This window comes from Nyctereutes procyonoides, unplaced genomic scaffold (assembly GCF_905146905.1).
Source record: "Nyctereutes procyonoides isolate TBG_1078 unplaced genomic scaffold, NYPRO_anot_genome, whole genome shotgun sequence".
Taxonomy (NCBI): domain Eukaryota; kingdom Metazoa; phylum Chordata; class Mammalia; order Carnivora; family Canidae; genus Nyctereutes; species Nyctereutes procyonoides.
The window spans coordinates 24260760-24281545 of record NW_026575160.1 but is presented as its reverse complement, the minus strand read 5'-3'; the positions used below and the strand labels follow the sequence as shown (position 1 = coordinate 24281545).

Genomic DNA, 20786 nt, shown 5'->3' with positions numbered 1-20786 from the left:
TCTAGTTTTCTTGTTAGAGTCCCTCCCTGGACATGCAGTTGAGTCTCTCCTTGAATGCATATGCTAGGAAACAACTTCAATGAAAGCAGCCTTGTATGTTAATCTCTATGGACCTCCAATTTATAGGAAAAACATTTGAAAATATAAAGTGAACCTGCAGTAACCTGCAGTAGCTAGTTAGCACATATCTATTCTTTTTCCTTGCTTCCTATTCTCCATTGCTCTTTCCCTTAGTTTTCCACCTCCCTCTGTGAGCACTAGTTCTGTGTTGCTCCATGTGGTTTACTTAGTCTCACTGTAACTCTTGCTGCTTGGCCAGTAGGCAGGGAAGTGCTTTATACCCCCCCCCCAAAAAAAAAGGGTCTCTGACTTATCCACAAAGTAAAGTGTCTAAAATACTGGTAATTCCATAGGAAATTCTGAGAATGCAAACCAGGTTTATGTTCCCTGGTTGCATGCAAACTGATTATTGAGGATGAGGGTTAAGTTTGCAGACCCTGGGGACAGCTCAGCCCTGAGGATGAGGGTTAAGTTTGCAGACCCTGGGGACAGCTTAGCCCTGAAGCCAGCCTCTACCAGTCGGTTGCTGTAAGACTTTTGGCAAGATCTTTAACCAATTCAATTTTAGTTTTCTTATATGAAAAATGAGTGTAATACCTACTTCCAATGGTTGTGAGAATTTAAAGGCATTTAGGTACATAAAGCACCTAGAAAAGTACTGTATAAATGTTCACTATTTTTAATCATCTATCAGACCTGGATCAAATTCTGTTTTTAAGATATTAATGATAATTCTGATAAAATAATTCCTTGCTTGCTTTCTTTGTGTCTCTCATGGGTTCAGGTTTCCCTAGGACTTCTGCATGCCCATGCTACACATATCCTGTGGCCGCCAGAGCGCTGGCAGAAATTGGAATCTGTTCTTCCTCCAGAGCGCTTGCCAGTTCAGAGAGAAGAAGAATGAATGATGGCATGGAGCTCCCTCAGCTGCGGCATTGGGAAGCATTGTAGAAGGGATGGGAAGGAGGAACCTTCAAAAGGCAAAGCTTGTTTCAAATGAAGTGATCCGCGTTATTAAACAGTATTAAATAGCAACTGATTTTATGTTTAATTGTAATACCCTATTGTTTAATGCCAAAAAAATGCAGACCTTTGGGAATATGAACATTTTATTCCCATGTCTGACAGGGAATTTGTTATGTATACTTATCCCATCGATTGTTGGGTTTTAATTTTGGTGCTTGCTGATGAAAGACTATGAAAATTAGTATTTGATGAAAGTAATTCAGTAATATCATTTACTCTTAAGATGATAGAACATGAAGAAACATACAGTGATGGAAATTACATTGGAATTGAAGGTATATACAATGCAGTGACTGCCAGTTAGGAAGAACAATAAACTGTGATGTAAAAATAAAACATTGATTTGCTCAGGTATTGTATTGAGTATTTATCATTTAACCCATACCTTCATTAATGAGGAATATCTTTCTTTTTTTTTTAAGCAAGGAATTTAAAGGAAGGAGACCAATTCTATCAATACTTCCATATAAATAAACCTTCTTTATTGACCCTTTTAAATCAAAACTTCTGAGTGATCTCTTGCCTGCTCACACTGAAGAATAAACCGATTTATCAGTATTCAGCCACTATGTGAAATGTTCTGAGTGAAATGGTCAAACGTGACTTTTTTCCAAGTTTTATTTTCCTTCCCAGTGATTTTCATGTTTACATCTGTAATACTGAAATCACCAACTGCAAAGCGGGGTAATGTTAGCATAATAGATCCTGTAACTGCATAGGTAAGGAGGTAAATTCCTTCATGCAAGTCTATATTTAGAGAGTAACAGTAAAAACCCATAGGCATTTTAATAGCAGCTGTTACTAATAATTCCTTAACACTATATGTAGCAGCTCAGTCAGCAAGTAGCAGTGAGTACTTACAGACTAAGGTTGGTCAAAATTATCTGCCTAAAATCTTTTGGTGGCCCCTTATCAATTCCATTTCTCTCTGTTCCCCAGCATGTATTTCATGGTCTGACCTTTAACTCCAGTTTACTGAATAGTCATTACTATTTCAAGGCTTGTAACTTGTCTCTTGACAAACTGCCATCCCCTGGGATTAGATGTAAACTAGTGAGTGTGTAAGAGCATTGGCCTTTTAGTTGCTAGAAAATAGCAAATTCTGGGGACCACGGAAGAGGGGTTTGGAGGTACTGCTGAGGGCAGACAGAACAAATAGAGAAGTTCTGTGAGAATAGCTACTATTTACCAGCTGGTGTAGAAAAATTGGATATTTTAACAGTTTACCAAACTGGTTATCATCCTTGCTACCTTACTCACTACTTGTACGATCCCTGATGAAGCTGATGAATGCTCTTTATTTGATTTCATATTCTCTAGCCATCTAACACATCACCAGCAGAGTTAATACTTGATGCTGTCAAACAACTCAGCTTATAAGTTACCACCTCAAAAATGCAACTCTAGGCAGACTTAATCATTGGTGCACTTATTATTTACCAGATAAGACAATCACTTAATATTAACCAATGGAGAAAGAGTTCATCATCAGCTACCACTCCCTGGACACAACAAGAGGCACCAGACCCAGGAGCCAGTCTTTCTGTGAAAAAGGCCTGTTCGTTTATCTCCATGGTTGCAATGTGAGGGCCAAGCTTCTAATTAAATACACATCCCAAAGACCTCAGAGGGCAGAAATGATCTTTATATTCTTTGACAATGTCCAAAGTGCCAGTATCTTCCAGACAGAAGCCTATATGCTTGTCTGGTGCCTTGCTTTGTTTATGGCTGCTGCCCAGGGGACATTCTTGAGCACCTAGCTCTGGTAACAATCTGAAAGTGAGTTCTTATCTGGCTACCCCACCCAGGCCACAATACAGTGGACTGAAACACACCACATTATTTTGTTGAAGAGGCCTTTTTGATTCCTGGAGCTTTGGCATGAGTGGGCAAGCAGACTGTCTGGTATAGACCTAGGGGCCTAAAGAGGTAGGGATATGGGGATAAAAGTTGGTGCTCACGGTCTTTGCACTTTCTCTCACTCCAGATTTCCAGCAACTCCCAGAAAGGGATGTATATGCTTGTCTGTTGCTCTAATTTTTATTAATGACACCCAGGGGACATTTCTACATTGTCTGGCTATTGTGTCAGTAAGACTACACTTGTGGTCCCACAGAACCGTACACATTTGCCTACTTTAAAAGCTGCCACCTAAGAGTTTCTGCTTCCAACGAGCCTGAATCTAGGGGCTAAGATTCCCCACCCATCCCCACCCCCAGGAACCATGCGAGTCTAGGGAAACCTTTAAATATTGGGAACCACTAGAAATAAAATAGGTGGCTTGGCCAATCACCAAGGATTGAGAGACAACCAAGAGATAGAGAAGGGTAGAACAATAAGGTTCATCTCCTATACAAGGACACTTCAAAACTGGGAGAGATGGCAGCTAATGCATAGAAACCAACAGTCATGAATACGAAGAAACAGGAATATGTTCCAAATGAAATAGCAAGATAAAACCTCATAAAAAGGTCCTTAATGAAAGAGATAAATGATCTATCTGTTAAAAGCAGCAAGAAATGATAGTGCATCATAGAAATGCTTACTGAACTCAGGAGAATGCATAAACACCCTGAGGATTCAACAAAGAGAAAATATAATAAAGCACCACATAGAAGTCATGGAGCTGAAGGATCCAATAACTGAACTGAAAAACAAACTAGAGGGATTCAACAGCTGACTAGATAAGGCAGAGAAAAGATTAATGAAATCAAAGCAAAGGTCATGGAACTCATCCAACCAAAACAGGAAAAACAAAGGATTAAAAAAAAAAAAAGCTAGTTTAAGGGCCTCATGGGACAACATCAGGTGGACTGATATTTATGTTATAGGGGTCCCAGGAGGAGAAGAGAGAGATGGGCAGAAAACTTATTTGAAGAATTAGTGACTGAAAATTTCCTGACCCATGGAGGGAAACAGACTTCCAGATCCAGGAATCTCATAGTTCCAAAGAAGATGAATCCAAAGAGACCCTCACTAAGACACATTATAACTAAAATGCCAAAGTTGAAGATGAGGAGACAGTCTTACAGGCAGTAAGAAAAGGCAACTTATTGCATACAAGGAACTCCTTAAGGCCATCAGATTTTTAGCAGAAACTTTGACTATATTATATCACTCCCTCTGGCCTTCAAAGTGTTGAAAGAAAAATCCTTCAATCAAGAATACTCTATCTGGGAGTCAGAGCCGCCATTGCCAAGTCCCAACCTGACCCTGCATGCTGCTGCTGCCCGATGTGCACTCCCGATTCCTTTTGGTTTTAAGTCTAAAATGGCAACTCTCAAAAAATATAAAAAATAAAAAAAAATAAAATGGCAACTCTCAAGGATCAGCCAATTCAGAATCTTCTTAAGGAAGACCATATCCCCCAGAATAAGATTACAGTTGTTGGGGTTGGTGCTGTTGGCATGGCTCATGTCATGAGTATCTTAATGAAGGACTTGTTGATGTCATGAGAGATGATGGATCTCTAGCACAGCAGCCTTTTCCTTAGAACACCAAAAATTGTCTTTGGCAAAGACTATAATGTGACTGCAAACTCCAAGCTGGTTATTATCACAGTTGGGGCACATCAGCAAGAGGGAGAAAGTCGTCTTAATTTGGTCCAGTGTAACATGAACATCTTTAAGTTCATTATTCCTAATATTGTCAAATACAGCCCAAACTTCAAGTTGCTTGTTGTTTCCAATCCAATGGATATCTTGACCTATGTGACTTGGAAGATAAGTGGCTTTCCCAAAAACTGTGTTATTGGAAGTGGTTGCAAGCTGGATTCAGCCCGGTTCCGTTACCGAATGGGAGAAAGGCTGGGAGTTCACCCATTAAGCTGTCATGGGTGGGTCCTTGGAGACCATGGAGACTCCAGTGTGCCTGTATGGAGTGGAGTAAATGTTGATAGTGTCTCTTTGAAGAATCTGCACCCTGACTTAGGCACTGATGCAGACAAGGAACAGTGGAAAGAGGTTCACAAACAGGTGGTTGACAGTGACTGTGAGGTGATCAAACTGAAAGGCTACACTTCCTGGGTCATTGGACTGTGTGGCAGATTTGGCAGAAAGTACAATGAAGAATCTTAGGTGGGTGCATCCAATTTCCACCATGATTAAGGGTTTCTATGGAATAAAAGATGATGTCTTCCTTAGTGTTCCTTGCATCTTGGGACAGAATGGAATCTCCGATGTTGTGAAGGTGACTCTGACTCCTGAGGAAGAGGCCCATTTGAAGAAGAGTGCAAATACATTTTGGGGGATCCAAAAGGAGCTACAGTTTTAAAATTTTCTAATGTACTCCCACTGTCTAGACTATAAGATTTTAGTTGGAGGTTGTGTATGTTCTTATTATCTGACCTGTTACTCAAGTAGTAATATTAAAATGGCCTAAGAAAAACATCAGTTTCCTAACGTTACAAATGGGAATGGTTCACAAAACCCTGCAGCTATATCCTGATGCTGGATGATGCCTGTCTTGTGTAGTCCTAAATTGGTTAATGTAATATAGTTTCACCATCTCAGAGGCACCACTGCCAATGTCATATATGCTGCAGTTACTCCTCAAACCACATGCGTATTTACTGTGTTATGTAACTTCTGATTCCTTCCCTCCAACACCCAATGTGCCTAGTCCATCTTTTTTAGTTCAGTCACATCCTGGGATCCAATATATAAATTCAATATTGCATGTATTGTGCATAACTCTTCTAAAGGATCTTATTTTGTGTACTATATATGTCAGAATATAGTGTACATTGCCATATAATGTAAAAAGACAATGCAACCAACTATCTATTCTACCAACTAAAATACTAAATAAATTTTGAACGGTGAAAAAAATGAATATCTGGTAAAGTTGTCATGCAGAATTGATGAACAGCTAAAGGAATTCATCATGACTAAGCCAATTTTACGAGAAATGTTAGAAGGACTTCTTCAAGCTGAAATAAAAGGGCACTTATTAGGGAAAAATGTGCAAGTACAATCCTCATGAGTAAAGGTAAATATAGAGTAAAATCTAGGGGTGGTTGGTGGGCTCTTTAGGAATAATACACAATTCTTGATCTTGGAGTCACAAGCTCAAGCCCCAAGTTTGGTATAGAGATTGCATAAATAAATAAAAAACTTAAAATCTAGGACAATAGTAGAACAGGTGGTAGAATAATCATTTTTTAGATTAATCACTTATAAAGCTAATATGAAGCTAAAATTTTGGCAATACTATAGCTATAGTTATTATTAGTGAAGGAATATAAAAGATAAAAATGTAAAATGTAAAGACCCATTTTTAGGCTGCTTATAAGAGATTCACTTCAAACTTAAGGACACACAACGACAAAGTCAAGGGATGGAAAAATGTGTTTCATGCATATTGAAACCAAGAGAAAGCTGGGGTTCCTATACCTACATTATTCACTCACACACACTTAATAAGAGACAAAGAATGGCATTACATAGCAAAATGAAAAAGCAAACCTACTCATAGTAGACTATTATGAACAATTATATGCCAACAATCGGACAACCCAGAAGAAATTGATAAATTCCTAGCAACATACATCCTACCAAGACTGAATTATAGATTTTTTTGGATTTTATTTATTCATAAGAGACACAGGCAGAGGAAGTAGCAGGCTCCCTGATGTGGGACTCGATCCCTAGACCCGGGGTCACACCCCAAACTGAAGGCAGATCCTCAACCATTGAGCCACCCAAGCATCCCAATAAATAGAAAATCCAAATACATCGATCACTAGCACAGAGATTGAATCAATGACCAAAAGCTCTCAAACAAAAGGGCAGGACCAGAAAACTTCATGAGTGAATTCTATTAAACATTGAAAGGATAATTCCTGCCAGTTGTTCTCAAACTCTTCTAAAAAATAGATGAGGAAGGAGCACTTCCAAACTCATTCTAAAAGACCAGTATTACCCTGATACTGAAACCATTCAAGGATGTCAAAAGAAGAGAAAACTACAGGCCAATATCCCTGATAAACCTAGATGCAAAAGTCCTCAATAGTATGTAAGCAAACTGAATTCAATACATTTAAAGGATCATACACCATGAGATTAACTAGGGTAGAAAAATGGCTTAACATTTGCGAATCAATGTAATACACCACATTAACCAAATAAGGAATAAAATCATATGATTATTTCAACAGATACAAAACAGACCCCAGAACTAAACATACACAAATATAGGAGCCAAGAATATAAAACAAGGAAAGGACAGTCTCTTCAAGAAGGGGTGCTGATGGGGTGCTGAGTGGGTCAGTCAGTCAAGCATCTGCCTTCGGCTCAGATCATTATCCCAGAGTCCTGGGATTGAGTCTCAGATCAGGCTCCCTGCTCAGGAGAGTCTGCTTCTCCCTCTCCTTCTGCCATTCTCCCTGTGTGCGCATGCTCGCTCGCTCGCTCTGTCTCTTGTTCTCACTCTCTGTCAAATAAATAAAATCTTTTAAAAAATGATGTTGGGAATGCTGGATAGCCAAATGCCAGAAAAGTAAACTGGACCACTATCTAATACCATACATAAACGTTAATTCAAAATAGATTACAGACTTGAACATCAGACCTAAAATTATAAAACTGGAAGAAAACTTGGGCAACAAGCTCCTGATGTCAGTACTGGTGATGATATTTTAGATCTGGCACAAAAAGAAAAGGCAGTGAAAGCAAAAATAAAGAAGTAGGACCACATCAAAGTAAAAAGCTTCTGCACAGCAAGAAAAAAAATCAAAATAAAAAGGCAGCCTATTGAATGAGAGAATATATTTATAAACCATATATATGATAAGAGGCTAATTTCTAAAATATGCAAGAAATTCATATACCTTAGTAGCAAAACAAAACAAAATCTTTAAAAATAAATAACGGGCAGGGGATCTGAACGTTTTTCCAAAGAAGACATACAGATGGCAAACAGACACATGAAAAGATGCTCAACATCACTAATTATCAGGGAAATGCAAATCAAAACCGCAATGAGATGTCACCTCACAGCTGTTAGGATTGCTAAGATCAAAAAGACAAGAAATAACAAGTGTTGATGAGGATATGGAGAAAAGGAAACCCTGTGCACTAATGGTAGAAATGTAAACTGGTACAGCCACGATAGAAAACAGTATGAAAGTTCCTCAAAAAATTAAAAATAGAACTACCACATCATCTAGAAATTCCACTTCTGGGAATTTATTGGATGAAAATGAAATCAGTAATTTGAAAAGATGTAAGCACTCCCATGTTCATTACGGCAATGTTTGCAGTGGCCAAGACATGGATACAACCTAAATGTCCATTGACAGATGAATGGATAAAGAAAATATGCCGCATAGATCCAATGGACTGTTATTCAGCCCTGAAAAGAAAGAAATCTCCCTGTTTTTGACAACATGGATGGACCTTGACTACACATGCTAAGTGAAATAGTGTGTAATCTCTTTACAGTGGAATCTAAAAACAAACAAACAAAAAATATTAGCTAACAGATACAGAGGAAAGATGGTGGGTTGGCAGGGTATGGGGCAGGCAAAATGGGTAAAGGGAGGTCAAAAGTACAAACTTCAGGTAAAAAAATAAGTCATGGGGATATAATGTATAGTGTAGCATGGTGACTATAGTTATAACACTGTATGGCATATTTGAAAGTTGCTTCAGAGAATATATCTTAAAAGTTCTCATTACAGGGAAAAAAATTTAACTGGGCAGCAATGGACATTAACTAGATTTATTGTAGTGACCATTTTACAATGTATATAAATACTGAATTATGTTGCCCATCTGAAACTAACATTTTAAATGTCAATTATATCTCAAATTTAAAAAAAAAACAATAATTTGGAGACATCTATGCTGCCAGTTTGGGTCTTCCTTCATTGATATCCTATAAATTCTCTCCACTCCCACTAAATCCAAGAGAAAGAAGTGAGTCAAATTACAGATTTTCCAGCAAAAACCATCCTCCCACACTACCCATTTTCCTCCTTAAAACATAAGAATAAACCTCTGTTAAAAACATATTTTCAAAGTTAGAAATCTCTTAAGAGGGATGCCTTAGTGGCTCAGTGGTTGAGTATCTGCCTTTGGCTCAGGATGTGATTCCAGAGTCTCAGGATCATGTCCCACATCAGGCTCCTCGCAGGGAGTCTGCTTCTCCCTCTGCCCGTGTCTCTACCTCTCTCCGTGTATCTCTCTTGAATACATAAATAAGATCTTTTAAAAAAGTAATCTCTTGAGAAACTCCCTCACAAATGGCTTTTGATAACAAAATCCTCACTAAGGTACTTATCTTCACATAGTCTCACTCTCCTTCGTGAGTATGGCAGAGACCAAACAGTTCACAGACACCATCTTCCTCTTTTCCCCTAAATATCACTGACTGATGTTTTCTAGGTTATGACCATGTTTCTGGTTCTTGCCAACTCAGACTATGATTAAAAGTGATTGTAACATACCTGACACTTAAAACCTCTTGTGAACAATTCCAGGCTTTTCCTATTTCTTCCAGTGGGATGTTCATGATTATAAGACCCTAATGGTAACGAAACCCAACTTGAACTTCCTCCCAGGATTAGTGAGTAAGAAACGAATTCCTGTTGCGTAAGATCACTGAAATAGTGATGTCCGTTAGCACAAGCAAGTCTACCCTAATTAATGTAGGGTATTTAACAGAGGTTTCTATAGAAAAAAAATTGTTAGTATAGTTTTAAAAATAATTGTCTTTGGGTCAGCTCTGCTTTGCGCCAAGACTACCATGTCCATCGTTAAAAAGTTCCGGTTTCTATTTGACAGATTTGATAACCTTATATACATTTTTAGTCTATAATCAGCTAATCAGCTCATTACTCAATATTGGTCTTCAAATACACAAAACACCATTCTGAACCATGTTGATATATACGCACTTGGACAGATTATAGAATGTGAACTTTCACTGAGCAGGACAAAATGGGAAGGGTGTCAGATTCACCAGGAGGAAATATACCAAAATCAGGAGAAATAGTGTCTATCTTGAAGAGTGTACATGATCAAAGAGATGCAGCTTGTTTTCCACATTAGTTTGACCTCGCATTTATGTTGAAGTTATAACAATTTTTATGCATTTTTAATCACAAGATTAATAAGTCCTTTATTTAGTCCTATTAAGAGCTTAAAAAGAGGGTAGGATCCAATCCCCCAATGCAAATTTTCTAGATTTACCCATCACTGAACTAACTGGAAGTACACATAAAGAACCCAAGGACCCTAACAAGAGAGTTCATCTCCAAACACAGCTTCCAAGGCATGAAAATAAGTAAGGTCCCTCTGACATTCTCCAACATGGGTTTCCAGTTTCACTCTTTTCGTTCTTGTCAAAACTTATATCCAAGATCACAGAAGAAAATGGGAGTACTAAGTATACCTATTTTCCCTTCAGATCATCCCAACCCTACTCTTTTCTTCAAGAACAAAATTCTCATCAATTTTCTCACACTGCTGCAGTTTCTGCCTTCTTTGTCCAGAGCATTATTCTTTCTGGAGAGATGTCCTAGATAAAAATGCTGTCCAGACTCCAAACCACAGCATATCTTTATTCCTTTCCCACTATATCTATCCAATTCATCCATTCACCTTCCTAAAAGATGAGTTCATACTTACCAAAACCTTTTACACCCTCTCCTAATGCTCACCCTCAACCAATGATTTTCAATCTAATGAGAATGTACAAGAATATAAGAATCTATGTAATCTGCTTCCTTCCTGTTCTTATGGATAAAGTAATTAAAATGCACTTTTCTACTTCAGAAAATTAAATTCATGACTGGGAAGATAAATTTGAATATACATCTAGACTGCAGTACAAATTACTTGAAAAAATGTACATAAGAATTATCTTATGTCCAACGTGTACTAGATCCAAGCCCTCTAACCTAGTCAAGGAAAGTCTCCCAGTAACTGACTCCTCTCCCCTATGTCATCAATCTTTTCCTTATCTCCTAATCATTCCTATCAGTATATAAATACGCTATATAGTTCCTTCCACCTAACAGATCTTTCCCTTGACACATGCTCCTTTGTAGTCTAGTCCCTGTTTTAGATCTCCATTTATGAAACATCTCCTCAAAAGAGTTGCTCACATACCTAGTCTCTAGTTTCTTCCCTACTTCTTCCCTTTGAAACCAAAGCCATTCCAGCTTTGATTCCCACCACTCAACTACAATCTTGCATGTCAAGGTCACTGAAGACTCCAATATGCCAGTCAATTCGCAGCCCTCATTTTACTTGACCTTTCAACAATTTGATACTGCTTTTCATTCTCTCCCTTATATGTTTCATTCACTTGCCTCCTGAGAAGTGAGCGTTCCTTGGTGTCCCTATATTTCACTAACAATGCCTATTTAGTAATTTCCTCGTCATCTCAACTTCTTCCTATTAGCACCCACCAGGGGTCTTTCAACCTCTTCTTTTTTGTGTGTTTAATCATCCCATTAGTGATCTCTGAGCCTTGGGGAAAGGAGAGTTTCTGCTCAGGATGCTGTGACCTTGGAACCATCTGAGAACTACAGCTAGAAAAATAATTCATTACACATATTTTCTTCCATCCCACTGGCTGCTTTTTTTATTCTGTTGATTGTTTCCTTTGCTATGCAGAATTTTTTAGCTTGATGGCGGTAATTGTTTCACAATATCTATGTATATCAAATCATATTGTACACGTTAAATATGTATCTTTTGTCAATCATACCTCAGTAAAGCTGGAAAAAAAGAGAAAAGAATGGAGAGTAAAAAATGGCTTTCACTTTTCAAAATGAGACATGAGTATTAAAATCACCAGGAAAATATTCTCAAGACTTCTTTCCAGAGACAAGATCATTCTTAAATACTCTCTGAGTGACAAATTTGAAATTCCCATTATATTTATAAATTAAATGTAAAGAACCAAGCCCTTCTTTAGTAGAGTATCTTACATGTGCAATAGAGAAATGAGCCCAATATCTATACTGACCCCCACCAATTATCAACATAATGACAATGGTGACAGGTGCACTGTGGCTATGAAGTAAGATGTGATTATTCTTAGGAAATACATGCAGAAGTATTTAGGGCTACATACTACTAGAGTTATGGTTAGGTATCCTACAAAAATGTTTAAATAGTTGAGTATAAGTGATGGGGATATAGGTGCCCATCATATCATTCTTTCCATTTTTCTACAGTTTTGAAAGTTTCAAAATTTTAAAAATGGGAGTGGGAAGGAGGGTATAAGAAATAAGGATAAAGCAATAGCTTCCTGCCTTACTGCCCTCCCTCTACAGCTTCCTGGAAAATGTATAAATAACACCACAACAATGATACTGCAATCTGTTTCAGTACAATCTTCATGCTGCTCTTTCAGGGATTAGTTTGTGTTTTGGCTTTTTCTTTTCCTTCTATAACAAGGAAGTCTTCCTAATTACTTTCATATATCATCTGCATGAAAAACCAAGATAGAAAACTGGGAAAGGGGAATCCATTACGAAAAAGAACTCTTTTAAAAAGCTTCCAGGAGTGCTTACTACTCATGACTATTTTCTACCTACGTTTTACTCTCCCTTCTTGCCCAGTTTCCATTCATTTGTTCTGTGGGTGGTTTGGGCAGGTGGAGTGGAGTTGAGTAGAATAACATGTAAAGAATATAACCATGAAGAGAAGCAGGGAGAGAGGAGGAAAAGGATGTGGGGAAAAGACTAACAGAGTAACAAGTATAGTCAGAGGGAAAATGAATTATTTTTAGAATTGGTGGGACTATTCAGAGGTCTTCCTTTCTGAGAGGAGATATAGTCCTCTCACTCATAAGAGTTCTTTCTGTCCTCAATTGTTTTCATGTTTCTGAGGGAAAAGGGTAGAAATGGCTGTGAAGAGGAAGAGGAGTTGAAAACATCTTGAGAGTGAAAAGGAAATGACTGTAACAGCGAGAAAGTTGGGGAGGGGGCACATTTTATACAGTGACCTAATTCCCCATCCCTGGGTTAAACAGTACTGAGACTGAGCAAAAATTAACCTAGCTGCAGTAACTGTTCTAGAAATTAAGACCGTGAACTGTCCAGACAGCTTACTCATCAAGACTAACTTCAGACTGTGACTTTGCTTTGTCCACTAATCCAAGGCTATTATGTCGTGTTACATCATCTTGTCTAGTCCCAAATTTCCCCTTCTTGTTAGATCCATCCTAAAGTGATACATCCCAGGTCCCAGGTCCTTTGAAATACCTTCTCGTAATCTCCCCATCTTGAGATCTCACTAGTAAAATTTGAGGGAAATTCTATCCCCCCTACTGTAGTACATCTACAGCTGTGACTTTGCTTAACCAAGTTTTCTGGTGGGCTTTTGAGAAGTTGGCAGTCAACACATGGAAGAGGAATATTATACGAGTAGAGAAGCCCTGGCAGTGTAGAGAGAATAGGCATTTAGATAGTCGGGAAATAGAAAAAAAAAATGTAAGGAAGGGTAGAGAATTGAGAGTTTCTAAAAATATATATAGTCCGAATAGTGAAAAATCTTGAGGTACTTTGAGCAGAGAACTGCAAGAGATAAAATGTTTGAATTCCTTTCTTGCTGCAGAATTTTGACAAAATAATTTTTTGAGTTTCTCTATTAAAATTCCATCAAAAGATACCTCAAGAGCAGCCTTGGCCTAAATCCTCTCATTTCCTCATAAGGCCTATTGCTTTTGGAATATACTAAAGAGTCAATTTAACACCTTTCTGAAAAGCAAAGCAATAATTTTGCAGGCTTCTCCACGGTCTTTCCGTGCCCTTCCTATTCTGGCAGCACGGAGAGGCATTGTACGCACAGCAGTTACTCCATTAACTTAGCATTGAAATCTCCAAGATCAATGTCTTTATAGAAGATGCAAGTCAGGACCTCAAAACAGTAAATGGCTCACAGCTGTTTTATGTTAATAGAAGGCACGTCCTAAGGCACATGTGATAGTCTAAATATTTATTTGCCAAGAACTGGGCTACTGAATACATTAAAAAAATTATCACTTTTTTCTTTAAAAAATATAATTCATAGGCCAAATGCTAATTCCCTACCAAAGAAGAACACATTATTTTCAAATGTCCAAGCAGTCTTTTTAAAAGTTACACCACAGGTTACAAGGAAAACACTGACAAGTTCTTGAAACAGAAATTATGATAATCAAATTCTCTGATAAGAATTTAATAAAGTTTGCAATTATCAGAGTTGCACATCTGGGAGCCTAAAAATCAAACCCTAAAAAAAAAAATCCCTGAACTTAGAGGTGAATATACAAATACAAACAATTTAGAATATACATGAAATAAAACAGCATACACAAAAGTTAATAAATGCAACCAGTGTGTGCTTGGAGAAAAATTTTTATGACTTTTTGTAATATTTAAAAGAAAATGTATAGAGGAAACTTATTAAGCATTTCACTCAAAACAAGAAGTAAAATAAAGGCATAAGCTTAATGTACAAAAAGATTTTTTAAAGCAATACTACGGATGAATAAATTCACACACTAATTCTTTGAAGAAGGTGACATAAGTCAGGGGATGCCTGGGTGGCTCAGTGGTTGAGCATCTGCCTTCAGCTCGGAGTGTGACCCCGGGGTCCCAGGATCAAGTCCCAAGTCATGCTCCCTGCAGGGAGCCTGCTTCTCCCTCTGCCTCTCTCTCATGAATAAATAAATAAAATCTTAAAAAAAAATGACATAAGTCAGACCTCTGACAAACATGATCATAGCCGCGATTGAATCCCTAGGCCTTGGTCCCAGTTCAGGCCCTGAAGTAACTTAAAATACGGGAAGGAGAGAGAAATATGTCAAGAAGTTTTCTTTCAAGCCTTCCCTAAAGGGGAGGCTTTCATGTAACCTTTGTTCTCTGTGTCGCTTCTTACAGTTCTCTCCTAACATTGAGAGAAAAAAAAAAATGAGGGAAGAAGGTGTAGTCTTCTAATCCAATTTATATTAATGACAAATTTGCCTTTGTGTTTTTAAGCAGCAAGTTACTTTCTTTTTTTTTTTTTTTTAAATCTCATTTGGAAGGGTTTCTATTTCTGATTATTGAACCAACCTAGCAACACCTCAGAGCAACAGACAAGGAAGAAAGTTTTCTAACCGAATTTTAAAAATCCTTCTAAATAGCATCAGGATCATACACAATTATTAATAGTATACTTCATGCAGAGAAAAAACATAATGTGAAGAGGATATAATTGTGGAGGTAGGGGTATGGGGAAAAGGAATGAAAGGGAGTGGGAGATACACGCTTCCGGTTATGGATGAGTAAGTCAGGGGGTTGAAAGGTGAAGCATATGGAACATAGTCAGTGATATGTAATAGCTCTGCATGGTGACAGATGGTAGCCACACTTGGGGTGAGCACAGCCTAACACACAGACTTGTTGCATCACTATGTTTTACACCTGAAACTAATGTAACATTGTGTGTCAACTATACTTCAATTTTTTTAAAAAAAAGTGATAAAAGGGGGATCCCTGGGTGGCTCAGGGGTTTGGTGCCTGCCTTCAGCCCAGGGAGTGATCCTGGGGACCTGGGATCCAGTCCCGCGACGGGCTCCCTGCGTGGAGCCTGCTTCTCTATCTGTGTCTCTGCCTCTCTCTCTCTCTCTCTCTCTCTCTGTGTGTGTGTGTCTCATGAATAAGTAAATAAAAGCTTTAAAAAAATCTACAAAAATTAAAGAAACAAAAGCAACTTGAGAAAAGTGCTCACATACTATTGGTTAAGCAAACAAACTGTGACCCCAGATAAAATCCTCTACAAAATCTCATTTATCCAACTGTCATTCTATTCTTTCCCCATCCTTATTCCTTACTGCTATCTCCATCACAAATAATGAGTGTACAACATATTTTTACTTTATAAAATTGTCAAAGTAAGAAGGGGAGTTGCTTACACATCATTCTGAGAACATCAACTATTACATTTCTGAAGGGGATCAAACCTAAGATGTCAGCATGACCTTGGGCCTATAATTTTATTTCTATTAATTTATCTTAAATAATAATCAAAATGTGTACAAAGTTCTATGTACATAAATTTCAGTGTCTAGAAGAATACCTCGTTCACTGTAGTTCTAGTCACATTTTAACTGAATAAATGATCAACAGGACTTTGAATACTGTGAAAAAGTATTGACAACCATTTAAATGCCCAAATATCATGGCACATCTTTGAGGTTGGACACTATGCGTGCATTAGAATTCTTTCTTTTAAAAATAGTGGCTTTGGTAAAGGATCATAATAAAGCTTCAAGGGCAGCCCAAGTGGCTCAGTGTTTTAGTGCCACCGTCAGCCTAGGGCGTGATCTTGGAGACCTGGGATCGAGTCCCATGTAGGGCTCCCTGCGTGGAGCCTGCTTCTCCCTCTGCCTGTGTCTCTGCCTCTATCTCTCTCTGTGTGTCTCTCATTAGTAAATAAATAAAATCTTAAAAAAATAATAATAAAGCTTCAAGCAGAAAAAGTGAGAGTACCACAGTATATATACAGTATGATCACAGGAGTGTATCTACATATATAAATTTAAATATATATATAATTGTGTAAACTATAATTATCCATGTTATATAATTATTTATTTGTATTGACTTCCTTTTTCATTCTATATTGTCAGCATCCTTTGCCATAAAAATCTATTAATGTTGCAATCATATATGAGCAAATATAAAGAATGAAAAATTTTTCTGATGTTTATAATTATGACTAATTACTATATTACATCATGCAGCATACATAGTAATTTTTAGTATCTAGCTTATGATTATAAGTGACTTTTTCTAATATTTATGTTAATTTGTATAAATTGATTTATAGTGAAAGATTACTATATCTTTATCTATCTACATCACTATTTTTATATTACTATCTACCCACCTATCTTTTCTAGAATCTTGTTTTGGTGATTTGTATGCGGAAAGACTTACTATAGGGTTAATGAGGCATAAGCTTTATAGCCACACACTTGAATGAAACTCAAGAATCTAGGTGACAGTCATAAGACAAGTTTTTTTTAAAGAAATATATTGTCATCATTTTACTGTTTTCTCTTTCCACTGAGACCTACTTCCTTTCATTATACCTGGAATTAATAAAGACATTTTGTGACTTGGCTACTTGGAAGTCACCTTAGAAATGCATTTGATTTGGGTTTAGTGATATATATATATATATATATATATATATATATATATACATATATATATATATATATATATATATATATATATATATAGTGTATGTTTGCTTCCATGCATAGCCTCATTACTGACAGTAGTCTGGTATAGGAAAAGCCTTCAGGGTTGAGATACAATGGTGCAGGGACAGAAGTCATCCTATGACATGAGTTATTCTATAGCACCTCTACTGGAAGCATGTGAATAATGATGGAGAAACAAAATTGGCAACTTATGGAGCCAGAATCTAATTTGTAAAAAATTCTTTCAAATTTTACAGTACATTTTTAAAAAACAACATAAAAGGGATTTTTCCTAATTCAACAACAGTGCTAAATTTTCACAAGACATAATATGAAAAATTTTGTGAAGCTGAAATAAACTTTAAAATCATAAATCAATTCGAATTTAAAAAAAATTCTGTTGCACCTAAAGACTGAATTATCTTTCATTATCTCCATAGAAAATAAGTTTTAATAATTGTTACCATATGAAGAAGCCATGAAAGAGTTCTATAAAATGTAGAAATAACGATGACACAAACAAATGGAAAAATATCCCGTACTCATGGATTGGAAGAATTAATATCACTTAATGTCCATTCTACAGAAAACAATCCACAAATTCAATGTAATCTCTATCAAAATACCAATAGTATTTTTCACAGAAATACAACAATTATGAACTTTGTATGGAACCATAAAGGAAGGTCCCAAATAGCCAAAGCAATCTTGAGAAAGAACAGCAAAGCTGGAAGTATCACAATTCCAGATTTCAAGATAAACTACAAACCTGCAGTAATCAAAACAGTATGGTACCGGCACAAAAACAGACACACAGTACAATGGAACAGAATATATGGTCTCCAGACAAATCCATGCTTACACATGGCTAATCAGTCTATGATAAGGAAGCAGGAATATATAATGGAGAAAAGAATACAATAAATTGAACTAGGAAAACTAGACCACTTTCTTATATGATACCCAAAAATAAATTCAAAATGCATTAAAGACCTAAATGTTAGACCTCAAACCATGAAACTCATAGGAAAAAACATAGGCAGTACTTTCTTTGACATCAGCCATAGTAACATTTTCTAGATATGTCTCCTAAGGCAAGGGAAACAAAAGCAAAAATAAACTATTGAGACTATATCAAAATAAAAAGCTTTTGCATAGAAAAGGAAGCTATCAACAAAATGAAAAGGGAACCTACAACTGTATAGGGTACATATTTACGGATTATATATCTAATAAGGGGTTAATATCTGAAATGTATAAAGAACTTAGACAACTCAACAGCAAAACAAAACAAAAAACAAACCAAAAAACACAAATAATCTGATTTTTAAAATGGGCAGAGGACCTAAATAGATATTTTCCCAAAGAAGACATACAAATGGCTAACAGGCACATTAAAAGATGCTCAAACTCTAGTCATCAGGGAAATGAAAAACAAAACCACCGTGAGATATGATCTTATATCAGAATGGCTAGAATCAGAAGGACATGAAATAACACATGTCAGCAAAAACATGGAAATGAACCCTCATGCACCGTTGGTAACTGTAATGTTATTGCATTTAAATTGCAACATAATGTAAATTGGTGCAACCACTGTGGAAAACAGTATCGAGGTCCCCAAAAAAATTAAAAGCAGAAACATCAAGTGATCTAGTAATTCTACTACTGGATATTTACCCAAAGAAAATGAAAATACTATTTCAAGAAAAAATGTATCCCTATGTTTATTGCAGTATTATTTAACATAGCCAAGATATGGAAGTGACTCAAGTATCCACTGATAGATGAATGGATAAAGAAGAAAGAATACTACTCAGCTGTGGGGGCACGTGGGTGGCTCAGTCAGTTAAGCACCTGCCTTTAGCTCAGGTCATGATCCCTGGGTCCTGGGATCAAGTCCTGTGTTGGGCTCCCCACTCAGTAGAGTCTGTTTCTCCCTCTCCCTCTGCCAGCTTGTGCTCTCTCTCTCAGATTTTTTTTTTGAAAAAGAATATTGCTTACCTGTAAGAAAGAGTGAGAATTGCCATTTATGACAAAATGGGTGGATCTAGAGGGTATTATGCTAAGTGAAGTAAGTCAGACAGGGAAAGACAAATACTGCATGATTTCATTTATATCCGGAATCTAAAAAACAAAGCAAACAAACAGAAAGCAGAAACAGACCGCTAAATACAGAGAGCCAAACTAATGGCTGCCAGAGGGGTGTGGGGTGGGAAATGGGACGTAGCATTTTATGGTGACAGGTGGCAGCTACACGTGTGAACTTGTCAAATCACTATATTGTACACCTGAAATTAATGTAACATTGTGTGTTAACTATACTGCAATTAAAAAAGACATGCCAGGGAAGGGCACAGCTGTGGTTTGTTGACTGACTTTTTGATAGAAATTTCAAAGGACAGGGACTGCCTAGGTGGCTCAGTCAGTTGGGGATCCAACTCTTGGTTTCAATTCCAGTCCTGATCTCCAGGTCATGGGATTGAGCCCTGCATCTGGTTCTGTGTTCTTTTATACCTCCTTCATGATAAAGTTGCCTATTTTTCTCCCCAAAATACATAGGAATAAGTATTACAGAGGTGTGTCAGGTAGTTAACAGATATATTTTTTCCTAGATTTTATAATTTTGTATTTGTTAGGGTTTTTTTTTTAATTTGCTGTATTTCCTTTTCTCATTCTAAAAATTTTTATCACTGTACCTAATTTTGTGTCTATAATTTTGTGTTCTTTTTCTAAAGAGAGCACTCAGATATGTGCACACTTCAGGTGAAAACCTGTGTGTGTGTGCGCGCACACACATAAGAAGAGAGACTAGGTATGAAAGACTACGTTTCAAATTTTTATCAGTGATCACCTTTTCAAGAATTGCAGGGGCCTAAGTTTTTATGGCATGTGATAGAATGATTTCACCTTCTAATTCATTTAATTCTTTTAAAATTGAGTTCAAAAATAATTTATTGCTGATATTTGAGTTTTAGTACATGAAATATATTATATATTATATATTACTGGTTTTGTTTCCTGTTTCCTATACTATACCAAGTATGACATTTTTTTTCACTTCTTGTAAACAGAATCCTCACATTAAATATGTCTACTATTTACCACCTTTTTCTTTCTCTCTCTCTTTCTGTCTTTTTTAGTTCCAAGAGAGATTGTTTTATTATTTTAAAATCCTTTTAGTACTTTTGTTTCACCTAATAAGAGGTTGATTTGGAACTTGGAATAATAAATAGAAAAGAATTTCAGCTTTATAACATATTGGCGAGATAAAAATAAGATGCCAAGGCCAGAGAGTTTCAGAGGAGAGTTAATCTACTTTGCATCTACACAGTGTAGATACACTCAGCCCACAGTTGATTCCTTTCCCTCGAGTCCTTGGGTACAAGCCACTTTACGGTACTAGTTTAGTACAGAGGTCCTTAGTAACTATTAGGTAATACATATTGGACCTATATAAAGAGATTTTTCTGTGTCACATCCTATAACCAAACATCCATACC

At 36.9% G+C, this 20786-nt stretch overlaps 1 protein-coding gene and 1 pseudogene across 3 annotated transcripts in view; both read left to right on the top strand.

Annotated features, from left to right (window-relative positions):
- The window catches only part of IMMP2L (inner mitochondrial membrane peptidase subunit 2), an 860425-nt gene extending 858850 nt beyond the window's left edge, over positions 1-1575 (top strand). For all 3 annotated transcript variants that reach the window (XM_055314811.1, XM_055314814.1, XM_055314812.1), the window contains one exon: positions 845-1575. In XM_055314811.1, coding sequence (XP_055170786.1) covers positions 845-964 — 120 coding nt within the window. In that variant the 3' untranslated portion in view covers positions 965-1575. The remainder of the gene's footprint in view (positions 1-844) is intronic.
- A 2819-nt stretch (positions 1576-4394) lies between these two features.
- LOC129502931 (L-lactate dehydrogenase A chain-like) lies at positions 4395-5358 on the top strand (annotated as a pseudogene).
- The last annotated feature ends 15428 nt before the right edge of the window (positions 5359-20786 follow it).